Below are 15,451 nucleotides of genomic sequence, written 5' to 3' on the forward strand. Positions count from 1 at the left end.
GTGGGTGCGGGAAACATCCTGTTACATTCCCTGTGGGTAGCTGCCACTGGGAGAGAGGGTGCTCGTGCCCAGCACAGTACGTGTCTCTTCCCATGCCCCAAGTACAAACTCACAGCTCCAAGGAGCCGGGGCTTCCTGCCAAAGACAATTTATTGCATTTCCAGAAGAACACAGCAGAGAAATCAGTGTCCCTACAGCACGCACAAACCCTCTTCCAATACACTGCTTTCCCAGGGCACAAAGAGAAAGGTTTGGGAGAGGCAGGGAAAAACCTCCCAGAAGCAGAAGGGTTCAGCGGGGAGCCCAGCGACCCCCTTTCCCACCTCCTCTCCTCCCCGGGGACAGGCAGCCTCACAGAAGGAGCGGCTTGGGAAGGCGCGTGGTGCAATTCCCATCCTGGGAACGAGCCCCGCGCCTGGCTTTTCCCAGGCACAGCCTGTACAGCGCTCGCCCGCACAGGGGAAACGGCTGTGATCGCTGAAAGGCTGTGGGGGAGAGCAGCACTGTTCAAAAGCACGGCGCGGGGGATGGGCGACACCAGCCCTCGAGGATGGCCGGTGCCCGGGGCTCTGGGACACTCTCACGGTGATACACGCGTGGGAACTACCAGTGCCTCCCCAGCGGAGAAAGCCCCACCTCTCCAGCTCACGGGTGCTCCAGGGTTAATGAAGAGGATGCTGATGAGGGTTAAACAGGAGTAAGGACCCCAGAGTAGGAATGGAGAGACAGAGAGTCGTGTGCTGTACAAGAGCAGGATACCCTCCCTAATCGCTGACAGCCCGGGCGGCTCCTGCTGCAGGAGCTAGGGATGCTGCTGCTTGAAGCGTTGGCAAAATCCCCCCGTGGTTTCCAGTGTTGGAGGACAGACAGAGAAAGCAGGAGGCACCTAAAGAGCTGGTACAGCAGAGAGATGAGACTGTCCCACGGCAGAGCCAAGAGCAACACGCTACAGTCCTCGGCTGCACTGGCTGAGCGTGGCAGGACACCCAGACCCCGACACTAGGAGGACAGCAAGGAACCCGTCATACTTATGGGAGCACACACACCGTCTCCATGGGCACCCAGCCAGGAGGCTTGACCCAGCTGGGCAGCACAGAGAGCAGCAACATCCGTGCAGTAGCTCAGAGGGAGTCTGTTCGCTTACGGGCAAACACGGCCGACATGGTCTTGACGATGCCACGGATCCCTGTACCCTTCTTCAGGGCCAGCTTGGTGTCTGGGATGAGCTTGGCCAGTCCATGGAAGACCATGAGGGCCCCGTGATAAGCCTCAGCTGCAGAGACCTCATAGAAACCGCAGTCTAAGGAGAGGGCCAGGAGCCGCCCCTCCTCGCTGGACACCACCCGCTGGTGGTGCAGGTCCCGTTTGTTGCCCACAATGACGATGGGAACCTTCTCCTGGCTCTGCCCCTCCTTGGCTGCCTTGATGAACTGGATTTTGAGGGGCAGGATGTTGAAGCTGGCACGGTCACAGATACTGTAGACCAGGACAAAGCTGTCTGCCCATTGGATTCGCTTCTCCTCCAAGGAGCCATCCTCTGCCTGCTCCTGGGGAGAGAGAAAAGGAAGGGTTGTTTTATCAGGCTCCTTCCCTCCATGCCTGCCTGCTAGAAGAGGGCAATCCCAAGCCTGTCAGGACAGGGACAGGTAGAGAACAGCAAAAGGGCAGAGAGAAAGAGAAGTACTGAGGAGGGCAGAGCAGCACCTGGCAGAACTAACCAAGGAGAGGATGATTCAGCTTTCAGCATCACACCCTAATCCTAACCCTCACCCAGCTGCCAAGAACTGCAGGCTGTAGGTGATAACAGTGTGGGGACCTCAGAGCAGCACTTCTTTAGCACAGTCCTGTATTAGCATCAGTGCTTCAGCTCCAGTATTCTCGGCCCGAGGGCCATGGGCTATGGTAACTATTGCTACCCGGTCAGCAACACTGCTGTCCTGTGCTTGGCAGGTGAGAAGAATTCAGTCACTTATGAAACCTCAGATCTGAGAGCCTTGCTCAACTGGACCTCCCAGCCTCTGGTTCCCCATAAGTAACTTCCAGTAAAGGGGTTTTTAGTCCCTGGAGTGGAAACGGGTGATAGCAGTGGAGCCCTCTCACCTGGGAACTGGGGACGTCCCAGATGTGTAAGAGAATCTCTCGGCCATCCACAGTCAGGTTGTGGCTGTAGATGAATTCTGCCCCCCCAAAAAGAAAAAAAAAAAAAAAAAGTCATCTTCATGGTGTCAGCAGCTGCCACCCCGGACCTTTTGCACCCCAGAGAAGCAGTTCTGGAGCAAAGAGATGCGTCACTGAACAAATACAACATTGAGCCCCTGCAAGCAGGCAAAGGCTCTGGAGAAAGGCAGGAGAGGATGGGCTGCAATGAAATCCCAGAGGCAGAGGCAGGGTTGTCTCTCGACCCCACTCCGTGCTGGGAACTGGCCTGGCCCTGGCCTGGCACTCACCCATGTCTCCATACTCTCCAATAAAGCGCCGGGTCAGAAAACGCACGGTCAGAGCTGCGGAGGGAAGGACAGGAATCATCAGAATAACCAAAAACCTGGAGGATTCTCCTTTCTAAACCCAGAGAAGAGTCAGGCACCATCCCCTTGTAAACTCCTACAAGCACAAACGACCTCTGAGTTTCCCCAGCCACCAGCAGGTCTGTGCGTACAGCAGAGACACAGCACAAACCAAAGCATCTGCACGATCCGGAGCATCAGCAAACTGCAGCTCAGTGGAAAATACCTTCCCCCGTCACTCCCCGGCTGGCTACAAGGTTGTTCTCACCTTCCCCACCTTCAATCACAGCTGCACCCCGGGGCACAGCTCCATCTCACCAATTTGCTCCACGGGCTGTCCCCTGCCACTGCTCCTCCAAACGCTGCTGCAGTTTCCAGCCTGTGAACCCGCCGTTCCAGTTCACGGTCACTTCTCACCTGATTTCCCTACGTTGTCCGCTCCCATGACAAGGACGTTTGCTTCCATCTTCAGGGCAGTGGGGCCGGGCACCTCCATGAGGGCAGGGTGGTCGGGGGTGAAGCTGGTGCTGCGGCGCAGGGGGAGCCGGAGCCCCATGCCGAGCGCGGCCGAGCCCCTCGGGCAGCGCCAGCCGCGCGTACAACTCCGCTCGGCGCGGCCGACAGCGCAGCGCTTCCCACGGCACCCAGGGGACCCACGAGCCCCGTACCCCTCCCCGCAGCCGCAGGGGCGGTGCAGAGGGAACTGCAGGCAGCCGGATGAAAAACTTTGTCACCGCTCAGATTGTCCTGAACATACGTCAGTGGCTGAGCCGGCCCCGCCAGCCCCCAGCACGGCGGGCGGCCGGGAAGCACCAGCTGTCGGCACCAGCTGCTCCGCAAACCGCATCCCGGGAGCTGCCCGGGCCCCCAGCACAAGCACTTTGTGCCTCCAGGGGCCACGTAGCCCCTTGTCCCTTCCCCACGGTGACCGTGGGGATGTCTGCCGGCAGTGGAGGAGTGCCACAGGTGCTGGGGGGTCTCGTCAGTGATAAGCAGCCGACGACAGACGCGAGTCCCTTTTGAGTGACGGAGCATCTCGTGGGTGGTGGAACTTCGTTCCACCAGAGGATGGAACACCCCACGAATAACGGAGCGCTGCCTCGCACGTGACGAAGCATCTCACGAGGGACGGAGTCCCTTCTGAGTGATGAAGCACCCCAGGAGTGATGGAGCATCTCCCGAGCGACGGAGCTTCTCTGGAGCACCGCGGAACCGCCGCGCAACTCCCGCAGCCACGGGCGTCCCCCGCTCTCCCCGGGGTGCAGCGAGGACCGGCCGCATCCTCCCTCCTTCCCGGCTCATCCTCCCTCCTTCCCGGCTCATCCTCCCTCCTTCCCGGCTCATCCTCCCTGCCAGCCCCATCACTCCCTCCCTCCCTCCCGGCCGCTCCGGGAGGAGCCGCTGACGCCATCGCGGCGCGCCGGGCGCGGCCATGGCGGCGGAGGCGGCGGCGGTGCGGGTGGCGGTGCGGGTGCGGCCGCTGCTGCCCCGGGAGGCGCTGCGGGGACACCGGCCCTGCCTGCGGGGCGATGCCGCCACCGGCGAGGTGGCGCTGGGCCGCCGCCGGTTCCGCTTCGCCGCCGTGCTGCCCGAGGCGGCGGGGCAGGCGGCCGTGTACCGGGCCTGCGTCCAGCCGCTGCTGCGCGCCTTCTTCCGCGGCTTCAACGCCACCGTCTTCGCCTACGGACAGACCGGCTCCGGCAAGACCTACACCATCGGGGAGGCCAGCGTCGGTGAGTCTGTCCGGGAGCGGCGGCTGCGTGCCCGCCGGCATCCCTGCTCGGCCGGCATCTTTGCTCCTCCAGCATCCCTGTCCTGCCAGCATCCCTGTTCTGCCAGCATCCCGGCTTCTCCAGCATCCCTGTCCTGCCAGCATCCCGGCTTCTCCAGCATCCCTGTCCCGCCACTATCCCTGCTCCACCAGCGTCTCTGCTCCACCAGCATCCCTGTTCCTCCAGCATCCCTGTCCTGCCAACATCCCTGCTCCACCAGCATCCCTGTCCTTCCAGCATCCCTGCTTCTCCAGCATCCCTGCTTCTCCAGCATCCCTGTCCTGCCAGCATCCCTGCTTCTCCAGCATCTCTGTCCTGCCAGCATCCCTGTCCCTCCAGCATCCCTGCTTCTCCAGCATCCCTGCTTCTCCAGCATCCCTGTCCTGCCAGCATCCCCACCACCTCCCTGCTCTCCCCACCAGCCCCACATTGCCACCTCCTTCCATCTCCATCTCCTTCCATCCCAAGCCAAGCCACCCACACCATTATCCCAGCCATCTGTCCCAACCCACCAGCCTCACTGGTGCTGTTGTCCACACTCATTTCAGCACCTTTGCTCTCTCTCCCCAAACCCAACTGTATCATCATCTCCATCACTTCCAGTTTCACTCCCAAACAACCCTTCCACCCTGCCAGCCCCTCCAGCTCAAGCCAACCTTCCCCTGCCATCCCAGTCCCCAGCAGCCTTTCCTTTCCCCCTGCCTGTGTTGCTGTAGCCGCCTCCTATGGACACCTTTGAGATCACAGTGTCCAGGTTTCTTCTCTTCTACTGCAGGACAAGTGACAGGACCTGGTCCTCCACCAGCTCTGGAGGTGGTGGTGATAGTCCTAGGTCCTGAAATAAACCTGAAGGAGAGGGAGGTTTGCAAGTGTTAATCCTGTTAGGTTTTTTATGAAGGAAATGAGGAAAGAGACAATGTTTTCATTCTGGTTTAATGGCATTGTGATTTCCTACAGAAGATGTACTGTAAACATTTCCGTCATCTTTATTTTGCATCATTTGTAAACACAAAATTGTTTCATACTTTTCATCTACGTCTGTTTTCAGTCTCCCAGTTCAGGCTATCATTGCACCAAATTTGGGAAAGTTGTAGAGTCATGCTTGTTTCAAAGGACAGCACACTGTCCAGCTGCAGGCATGGTGTTTGACATGCTGAAATGCTGAAGTGCCTTGTCCTTCTTGGGGAAGGACTGGAAACAATCAGCTTTGCTGGAATCCAGCACAGCAGTGGGATAGGATTTGCCCAGAGGTCCTGTGGGATGTTTTACCCATGCTGTGAGGGCTGAGCTGTGGGAGAGTTGTGAAGCTGCTCCTGTCCAGCTGACCTGTATTGCAGGCAGTCTTCTGACCTCAGCTCTGTCCCCAGGCAGCGTTGGCTCCCTGGACATTCCCTGCTCTCCATGAGTGTGTGCCTCTCTTTGGCAGCTTCCATCAATGAAGATGAGCAGGGCATCATCCCACGAGCCATGGCTGAGACCTTCAGGCTCATCGATGAGAACGACCTGATCGACTACACGGTCCGAGTGTCCTACCTGGAAGTGTACAAGGAGGAGTTTCGGGACTTGCTGCAGGTGGATACAGCCAGCAAAGACATCCAGATCCGGGAGGATGACAAGGGGAACATTGGTATGTGTGGCTGTGCACAGGCTCCTTTTCTCCCCATGCTGTGGGCCAGAGCTGGGTTATCTATCCATGAAAGCAGGGCCAGGTCTTCTCCCTCCACCCCTGTGTCTCCTGCAGCAGTTTGCTTTATCTTGAAAGCTGGTCTAGGCAAGGCCCAGTAGGGGCAGGGTGACAGCAGCAGGCTGTGCAGAGGGGCTGCATCCTCGGGCAGCCCATCCCTCCCAGCCACAGCTGCCTTTGCCTTGCAGTGCTCTGCGGTGTGAAGGAGTCGGAAGTGGAAGGGCTGGACGAGGTGCTGAGCCTGCTGGAGATGGGGAACACAGCCAAGCACACGGGAGCCACGCACATCAACAGGCAGTCGAGCCGCTCGCACACCATCTTCACAGTGACCATGGAGCAGCGGCGTGGGGCTGGCCGGCTGCCCCTGCACCACCGCCCCCCGGCTGTGCCCGCCGCCGGACAGGTCCTGGTGTCCAAGTTTCATTTTGTGGACCTGGCGGGCTCAGAGCGGATTGTGAAGACGGGAAACACAGGGGAGAGGCTGAAGGAGAGTATCCAGATCAACTGTGGCCTCCTGGCCTTGGGCAACGTCATCAGTGCCTTGGGAGATCCTCGGAGAAAGACCACCCACATCCCATACAGGGACTCCAAAATCACCAGGTACCACTGGGACCAGTACATCTCAGGCTCAAGACCTTTACAGGTCTGCCCTCTCTGCAGGTTTTCACATAGGGAATCTCAAGGAGCAATGAGGCCAGGATAGAAATGCAGGCCTAGCTTGTTGCAGTGCTGGAGACAATGAGGCTTGCGTGAGTCATGCTGCTGAAGCTGAGATGAGGTGTTGCTGCGGGTTATCCTGCCCTTCCTGCCTGGCAGGGAATAAAAAATACTCCCAGTAGACTTGTTTAATGGTCCACAGTTAGTTCTTAGCTTGAGCAGGTGGCCTTTGCAATCTCCAGCAGGACCCCTGGCAGCACATACCTAGCAGTGATCAGAGTCAGGGAGCTCCCAGCCTCAGGAGTTATTTGGATAGAGACTTCCTGTGATGCAAACCGTTAATCCTCTGCTTAATGATTCCATTCACCTCACTAGTGCCAAACCAACTACAGAGCAAGGACATCATTTTCCTCGGGCTTAACTTCTGAGAAGGGTTAAAAACACTTTGTTTCCTGGGCTATTTTGTATTTCCGCTATTTTAATCCCTGTGCTCTTCCTTAGGATCCTGAAAGACTCTCTGGGGGGGAATGCCCAGACCGTGATGATCGCCTGTGTCAGCCCATCGTCCTCTGACTTCGACGAGAGCCTCAACACGCTGAATTACGCCAACCGGGCTCAGAACATCCAGAACAAGGCGGTGGTGAACTGCCGCAAGGAGACGGAGCACATCGAGGAGCTCCACCTGCAGATAAAGAACCTGCAGAAGGCGCTGGAGCAGCGGCAGCGCTCCGAGACCCGCATCATCCACCGCTCGGCCAGCGCCAAGCGCTGCGCGCCGGACGCCACGGCCCGGCTGCTGGCCGAGTGCGCCCATTACCGCACCTGCACCGACGCCGCGTACCGCCTGCTCATGGAGCTCCAGGAGGACAGCAACCTGACCGTGGAGCAGATCCTGCGCGTTAAGGAGTGGCTGTGCGCCGTGGAGAGCGAGAGGAGCGAGCTGACCTCGGCCGGGCTGGATAGCGGCATCGAGAGCACCTCCATGGAAGACCAGGGCCCGGAGGGACAAGGTTCAAAGGTGGTAAAAGCCCAGGTAATAGGGAGGTGTTCCATAGGTCTGAGGTGGGGTTCTTCTCATGGCCACGTCAGCCCCAGCATGATGGAATGGTCAGGAGAGGGAGGGGAGGAGAAGTAACTTGTCCAGGAGGTCCTAAGGAGGCGGAAGGACGTGGTCCTCCCAGCAGACGGGGAGAAATTAGATTCAGCTACAGCTGAGAGATTTATTGCACAGAAAGAATCAGTGTCTGCAGAGCTGTTGTGTCCTTGCAGAGAGTCCAGCAGTGGATAGGACAAAGGTGGATGCTGATGCTGCCTCTCTTTTGTTCGGGGAGCAGGTGAGCACTGAGAAGAAGTGTGAGTCCATCAAAGATGAGCAGGTGGCCAAGCTGCAGAGGCAAGTGGAGCGCCTGGAGGAGGAAAACCGTGATTTCCTGGCTGCCCTGGAGGATGCTATGGAACAGTATAAGCTGCAGGTATTTCTGGGCTCTGCTCTCTGTGTAGGGACCTGCCCCCCTCCTCTCCTTCCTGCCCAGGGATGCTCAGCCCAGCTTTCGGGTTCCTCTGCAGTGGGTCTCAGATCAACATGTATGTAACCACATTTTTCTCATTGTTTCCTAGAGTGACAAACTGCAGGAGCAGCAGGATAAGATCTCAGAGCTGCACGTACGCTTGGAGATGGCAATGCCAAACCTGTGTGTGCCAGGGCTCCTGGAAAATCTTCACCTGGTGACTGCCAGCCAGAGACCTCACACAGCCCCACTGGATGCTGCCCCATCCCACAGCCTTGGTGGGGTTCCCTCGGGGCTGCTTCCTGAGCAGAGTGGAAGAGCTGTTTGCAAGAAGGTGAGGGCATAAGGCTATGCCACTGAAGAACTGCTGCCTCTTCACTTGGCTGCTGTCCACTGTAAGGAGGGCTTTTTCCCTGCATTTCAATGTGATCCTTGTCAGAAGAGTAGTCCAGAGGACTCTGCTCAGTGCTCAAATCCAGAGTTTTACAACTCTGGCAAAAACAGCCTAGCTTCAAAACTGAGGCTTTTGCTTTTTTGTTGTGGGTTGAGTCCCAGATTTGTTCAGCGTTTGAGCAGCAGAAGCACAGGCAGCTGGCAACACACTGGTTCTCCTGAAAATACACTTAATCCATTTCTTGTTGCTTTTCTTTATGCCTAGCAGTGATGCTCAGCTGGGAGCCGATTTTTCGAACACTGGCTCTCACACAGCTTGTTTCCTGTCTTTCCAATTCTGTGCCCCAGAAGCTCAGCAGCAACTCCTCTGTGCAGAGGGAGGAGCCGGCAGGCTGGCACCCGAACCATGCACAGTGCCCGACTGGCGATCCTGAGCTCGGAGATGTGGTGCTGAGGAGGGAGCTCAGCCAGGACTCAGAGAAGCCATCAGAGCTGTCCTCGGGAGAGGAGATGGAGGAATGGGAACGGAAGCGGTCCCTGTCCCAGCGCCGGTGAGTTGGGGCTGTCCCAGCCAGCTGTCCCTGTGCGGTGCCCTGGCAGTGACCTGGCTGTCCCACCGCTGCAGCTCTGCTCTCATGTCTGATGTAGGGGCATCATTCCTGACCACAGCTATTGTCTCCATTTGCTTCTGAAGCCTGTGGATCATGAGGGTCCTTACTGGGAATGGCTTTAGCAGTGCCCAGACCAAACTGATTAATTTGCTTCTCCTTCTAGAAATGGGATCCAAAATTTGAGCAAGAAAGAGATTTTCAAGTTGAGCGAGGAACCAAGTGGAGGCAATGCCCACTCAGTTCAGGAGGAGCAGCTGGAGCTGTCAAAAGGCAAGTACCAACCATAGGTTGTTGGACAGTCTTCCATGGGATGGTGGTGCTTCACTGGGTGATCTTGATGTCCCACCTGGATGGTGTCCAGAGGACAAAACTGGAGCAAAAATAGAGCCCAGCTGCTTTTGTTAGGGAGAAACCTGAACTCGTCAGGTCTGGCAAGGGTGTGTGTTTTGGTGGAAGCTTCAGGTGACTCTGGGCAATGCTGTGCCAGACTCCGGCTACAGATCCAAGATCAGGTTGTCCTTCTGTCACCTGTCTGTTAAGATAGGACTTTCCTGACCTGGCAATCTGTGTTCCAGAGGTGCATGGGAAGCGGGAGTCACTGCTTGGTCCCTGGGAGCGCCTGTCAGGGAAGGACTCTGAGTGGAGGCTGGTGCAAGCACAGCAGAAGATTCGAGAGCTGGCAATCAACATCCGCATGAAGGAGGAGCTGATCACGGAGCTCATTAAGACAGGTGCAGAGCTACTGGCAGGAATATGCACCCACTTCCCATGAAACCTCCTCCTAGTCGTGGTGCTTAGTCTCTTCTTCCATCCTCATCTTCTCTTCCTATGTTGCTTGTGCTCAGTCTCTTCCCCTATAAGCAGCAGGGCCTTGTTTCTCCATCCCTCCAGCTGACAGAAACCCTTCCCACTGATTTGTACCTTCCCTGGAGTGGTTGGGGGAAAGGGGACATTCAGTATCTGTAGCCAGAAATACTTGGGAGGAGGGAGGAAGGGTCAGGACCCTGGCTGTGAGAGAGGGGGCTGTGTTGCAGGCAAGGACGCCCAGGCTCTGAACAAGCAGTACAGCCAGAAGATCAGCGAGCTGGAGCAGGAAGCAGAGCAGGTGCGGGCAGAGCTGAGCGACAGCCAGAAGCAGCTCCAGGAGCTGGAGGGCAAAGAGCCGTGGGACCCTGGGGAGAAGCGCAAGCTGCAGGAGTACCGCACACGCGTGGCGGCCGCGCAGAGCAAGGCACAGGTGAGGGGGACGGGCTCTGCCCGCCCTGGCGCTGAGCAGGGGCAAAGCTGGGGGCGTCTCTGCGAAGGGCACCGGGGAGACGCCGAGGCCAAGGGTGGCTTTCACCCTCTGGCAGGTCCTGTGCAGGAAGAAGCAGGCGACGGAGAGGCTGGTGTCGCTGTCGGCGCAGAGCGAGAAGCGCGTGCAGGAGCTGGAGAGGAACATTCAGCTGATGCGGCGGCAGCAGGGGCAGCTGCAGCGGCGGCTGCGCGAGGAGAGCGAGCAGAAACGGCGGCTGGAGACAGAGGTGAACAAGGGACAGCACCGAGTCAAGGTAGGAGAGGGCAGGAGCAGCTGTGCTACTGGGGTGTTTGTGAAGATGAGAGTGCGTGGGCTCTGATGTGGTCTGTGATTGTCTTGGAGAGTGTGGAGACAGAGTGTATCCAGAGCTGGAGGAGAACACAACCTGTCCCTCAGCCCCTGGCCATAGGGCAAATGTCCCACTCCCTCCATGCTCATGGCTGCCCTTTCACATGCAGGAACTGGAACTGAAGCACGAGCAGCACCAGAAAATCCTGCGCATCAAAACAGAGGAAATTGCAGCTTTCCAGAGGAAGCGGCGGAGTGGCAGCAATGGTTCTGTGATCAGCCTGGAGCAGCAGCAGGTACAGACAGCAAGGCTGCCTCCGCTTTCCTGTTCAGAGGGGATGCTTGTCAGACTGCAGGCTGATGGGAGAGATCTGAAAACAGGGACCTGAGCCCATCCCTCTCTTGAGAGGGACAGTCCATGATGTCATCTGCATCTGGCAGCAGAGGACTTGAGATCTTGTCTTACCCCCAGAAACAGGATCTCATCTAATCCTAGCATTGGTGAAGAAGCTTTGAAATTTTGTTTGTTAGAAGAAGGGTGGTGAGAGATGTGCCCTCCAAGAACTCCTTGGCAGCTGGGAATTTAGTTTAGCTCTGCCTCTTGGAGGAGCTGGAAGGATAAAATTAGTGAAGTCTAGGCTGTGTGGGTTAGCAGAGATGGAATAGGGACCCTTGTTCAGATCTCAACCCCACTGCTCTTTAGTCCAGCAGTCCCGAGCATTGCTGCTGCTGTCTGCACACACACACACCTTTTGCTTCTCCCTCCATCAGAAAATTGAGGAACAGAAGAAGTGGCTGGACATGGAGATGGATAAAGTTCTTGAGCAGCGCCGAGCCCTGGATGAGCTGGAAGATGAGCTGAGGAAGCGAGAAGCTATTGTGGCCAAAAAGGAAGCCCTGCTGCAGGAGAAGAATGGCCTGGAGAGCAAACGGCTGCGCTCCAGCCAGGTAGGACGAGAATGTGACACCTCAACCCTTTGCTTGATTTCCAGCAGAGATGGAGGCTGGAAGACCTGGGTGCCATCCTGCATCTGGCAGAGGGCTGCAGGCCAGGATGAGGTGGTGTTGGGAAGTGGATAGGAGATCTTATCTCTGTGAAAGAGTCTGGCTGTGCTGTGCCTCTGAGCTTGTTGGTTTGGTAGCCCTTGGCTTATGCCTGCCTGTGGGGAGGGGTGGGGTCACTTGACCTAGTGAGGGAGTAGAACGGGGCTGGGGGCCTGACTTGCCTTCAGAGCAGATCCCTTGAGCATCCTCTGCTGCAGGCCCTGACAGATGACATAGTGCGCGTGTCCAGCCGCCTGGAGCACCTGGAGAAGGAGCTGAGTGAGAAGAACGGGCAGCTGCGTCACGGCAGTGCCCACGACCAGCAGCAGATCCGCCAGGAGATCAACAGCCTGCGCCAGGAGAAGGACCAGCTGCTCAAACAGAGGCTGGAGCTCGACAACAAGCTGCGTCAGGGCACGCTGCTGTCCCCAGAGGTACCTCTGCTGGGGCTGGGGTGCAGGAGGTTGTAGGAGAGAAGGAAAGGCTGAGCATGAGGTCATTGGCAGATGCTCCCCTGCATCCCAAACAGTGCATGTCCCAGTTTCTCACTAGCACTATTGACATGACAAGGAAGGTTAGGGCAGGGTGAGACAAAGCGAACCCTTTGTTGACTCCAGCTCTGCCCTGGCAGGAAGAACGGATCTTGTTCCAGCTGGATGAGGCAATCGAGGCTCTGGATGCAGCCATTGAGTACAAGAACGAGTCCATCACGTGCAGGCAGCGAGTCCTGCGGGCCTCGGCCAGCCTGCTGTCCCAGTGTGAGATGAACCTCATGGCCAAGCTCAGCTACCTCTCCTCCTCCGAGACACGAGCTCTGCTCTGCAAGTACTTTGACAAGGTGGGAGACAACTGCCCTCTGTGCTGGTGGGAGCTGTATTTCATTTACTGGCTGTTAGTAATTGCATTATTAGCCAGTCAAAACACATAATAAACATAACACAGCTTGAACACTCTTGTTAACGGAATTGATGATCTGACCAAACTCTTGTTTTCCTCAGTTTCAAGCTTTCTCCATGCCTCATCCTGTAGTTTTGCCCTGTAAAGTCAGGCCACAAAGCCACAGCGCCATGACCCCCAGCTGGGAGAGGGGCTTAACTTGTCACAGGATGCATGGATCCCTGCAGTGGTTCTGCCGCATCAGTGCAGCCACACCTTGCTCTTCCCTCCACAAGGCAGCTCTGACATCCCAGCACTACTAACCTTTGTAAGCTGGACCAAAAAACTAACACGACCGGGGCTTGGTGGGGCAGGAAATCTTCACAGGCATCAAGGAGCTGAAGTGTTCCTTGCTCTTGGGCCCTGGCCAGGTGGTGACACTGCGAGAGGATCAGCACAGGCAGCACATTGCCTTCTCAGAGCTGGAGATGCAGCTGGAGGAGCAGCAGCAGCTGGTGTACTGGCTGGAGGCGGCCGTGGAGCGCCAGCGCCTGGAGATGGACCGTCAGCTCACCCTGCAGCAGAAGGAGCACGAGCAGAACATGCAGTTACTGCTGCAGCAGAGCCGTGGTAACCCCCCAGCTCTCCAAATGGGCAGCAGTGCTGCTGCTTTTGTCTTTCACAGGGCTCCCAGGCTGAAATAGCCTTGTTTTTTCTTGTAGAGCACATGGACGAGGGGCTGGCCAGCAGCAAGCTGCAGTATGAGGCCAGGATTCAAGTGCTGGAAAAGGAGCTGAGCCGTTACATGTGGGCAAACCAGGAGCTGAACCAGAGACTGAGTAACATGAACCTCCATCCTGGACAGACCAAAGGTGAGAGGAAACACAGGCTAGGGCTTTGCTGCTCCTGCCACGTTAAAAGGGAGGTTCAGTTCCCGTGCCTGGCAGTGAGAGCTTGGAGCAGTCCAGAGCAGTGCATGTGCAGGTCCTTCAGCAGCTGCTATACAGGTACCAGTGTTGATGAGGGAAGTAGAGATACTGATACTCACCTCTCTGCCCTCAATTCTTCCCAGCAGGGATGGAGAGAAGCATTCATGGGGCTGGGGACAGAGCTGCCCCTGAGCTCGGCACCTGTGAGGAATTCAGCCTCAGGGAACAGCCCGTGCCTCCAGCTGCTGAAGAGAGCCCTCGGGCCAGGGACGAGAGCAGGGACCTGGTGCACGCCCCTTTGCCCTCGACCTGGAGGCGTTCCTCGCTGCCCAGCGACAGCCCCGGCGACCCTCGGCAGAGGGACACGGAGCACCCGCCGAGAGCGGGGCAGCCCCACGAGCTGCTCCCGGCACGGAGCCTGGCTCCCGCTCCCAAACCCCGCCGGGAGCTGCGCAGAGCCAGCCTCAGCGTGAGCCCAGTGCCTTATCACCCGGCCATGATAGATGTGAGGAAAAACCCGCTCTAGAGCCAGGCTTAGCGCTCGCCTGGCACAGGGCAGGGAGCAGCAGGTATTGCTGACCTGAGTTTGAGAGCCCTCCTGCCCCTCAAGGCAGCCTGGCTACAGCCCTGTTACATTTCAGAGGCCTGAGGAAGAGGAAGATGTGACTTGTTACGAGAGAGTTGAGTGTGTAAGGTGTGGCAGCACCAGCCTACATTCTCCATGTTGCTGCCAGTCCGGGCAGCACTGAGGATGCTTTTCCTCTGCTCCCTCAGCAGCTTAAACACTGTGAAGCAGAAGACACTTTCCTTCCAGGCCTCTCAACACTAAAAACTTGTTTACAATATGGAATTCTCAGCTGAAAGGCTCGCTCAGCCCCGGCAGCCTTGGAAAAAGATGCTGCACAGTCCTGCAGAATTTGTACATAGGTTTTTGTAGTAACTTCAGGTTTTTATATTTCTACTATAACTTTTCTAATAAAACCGTGAGTTTTATGAAATGGTCACATGTCAGAAGGGCCACTTACTCCGGGTATGTAGGAAAGGGGTTGTATTTAAATCTCACTGTATGGGAAGTGAGCTGCTGTCACACTGTTTGCCTAATGTTTAATCTGCTCTGTTTAAGTAGTCCCAGCCACATGTAGTAGGTCTCCTACAATAAATTGCCACAGGAAGAGCATCTCCAGCCAGCATCAGAATTGTTTGAAACATCCATGATAAAAGTAACTCCAGTTCTGTTGTTCTCTTGCTGCCTCTAAGCTGCTTTAAGCAGCGTTTTCATATTGTTGAGAGAACTTCCAGTCTGGATTTAAGAGAGACTAAATAAAATCCTGCAGCTTAACACTGACAGCTCATGAAGGGGGACTAAGTTTAACCTTGGCAGAGCAAGAAATGAAAGCCTAGATTGCTGTTTTAAGAAGGGCCAGGGGCTGCTTGACCACTTGACTCTAAAAAACAAGCCACTGCTTCAGCTTGAAATGAGGACAGCAACCACAACCACTACTCAACGAGTAACACACCAAGTTAAAAGCAAGCACATAAGAACCACCTTCTGATCTACATCCTTGACCTTGCCTGGTGTGACAGTGAGGGGGGAGTATTATTGAGGGCTCTGTATGTGGCTGAGCTATGCAAGATTAAGTTTAGACACTTTATTTCCTGCTGTTGAAAACAAAGACCTTCTATAGGGAAAGTAACAATCCACCATACTTGGAAGTAAGTAGTAGATTTGGAGCTCCAAGCCTGTGTCACTCCACATCCTTGAAGCAGGTGCAGCTCTCCCAGAAACAAAACAATCACTGTTAAGCACAGGATTCCACCCCTTTTCCCTGTGGAAATTAACAGCTTTCCTGCAACAAACAGTGTCCAGGAAACAAGCTCCACTCAGTCC

At 56.4% G+C, this 15,451-nt stretch overlaps 2 protein-coding genes across 2 annotated transcripts; one reads left to right on the forward strand and one right to left on the reverse strand.

The window, feature by feature from the left end:
• Nucleotides 1-135: 135 nt before the first annotated feature.
• Nucleotides 136-3,788, reverse strand: LOC120758771 (ras-related and estrogen-regulated growth inhibitor-like protein). Its single transcript, XM_040077400.2, has 4 exons — nt 2,922-3,788; nt 2,448-2,501; nt 2,101-2,177; nt 136-1,547 (listed from the first exon to the last, which is right to left on the reverse strand). Exons 1-4 carry the CDS (start codon nt 3,058-3,060, stop codon nt 1,122-1,124), a joined length of 696 nt encoding a protein of 231 aa, XP_039933334.1. The 5' UTR covers nt 3,061-3,788; the 3' UTR covers nt 136-1,121.
• Nucleotides 3,789-3,936: 148 nt separating this feature from the next.
• KIF7 (kinesin family member 7) lies at nt 3,937-14,710 on the forward strand. The gene is made up of 18 exons (XM_040077794.1): nt 3,937-4,237; nt 5,703-5,903; nt 6,149-6,560; nt 7,119-7,650; nt 7,952-8,089; nt 8,235-8,459; nt 8,867-9,069; nt 9,293-9,399; nt 9,705-9,860; nt 10,164-10,366; nt 10,482-10,679; nt 10,885-11,010; nt 11,486-11,662; nt 11,977-12,192; nt 12,390-12,596; nt 13,066-13,264; nt 13,357-13,506; nt 13,707-14,710. Exons 1-18 carry the CDS (start codon nt 3,937-3,939, stop codon nt 14,087-14,089), a joined length of 4,134 nt encoding a protein of 1,377 aa, XP_039933728.1. The 3' UTR covers nt 14,090-14,710.
• The last annotated feature ends 741 nt before the right edge of the window (nt 14,711-15,451 follow it).

Source organism: Hirundo rustica, chromosome 13 (assembly GCF_015227805.2).
Source record: "Hirundo rustica isolate bHirRus1 chromosome 13, bHirRus1.pri.v3, whole genome shotgun sequence".
NCBI lineage: Eukaryota > Metazoa > Chordata > Aves > Passeriformes > Hirundinidae > Hirundo > Hirundo rustica.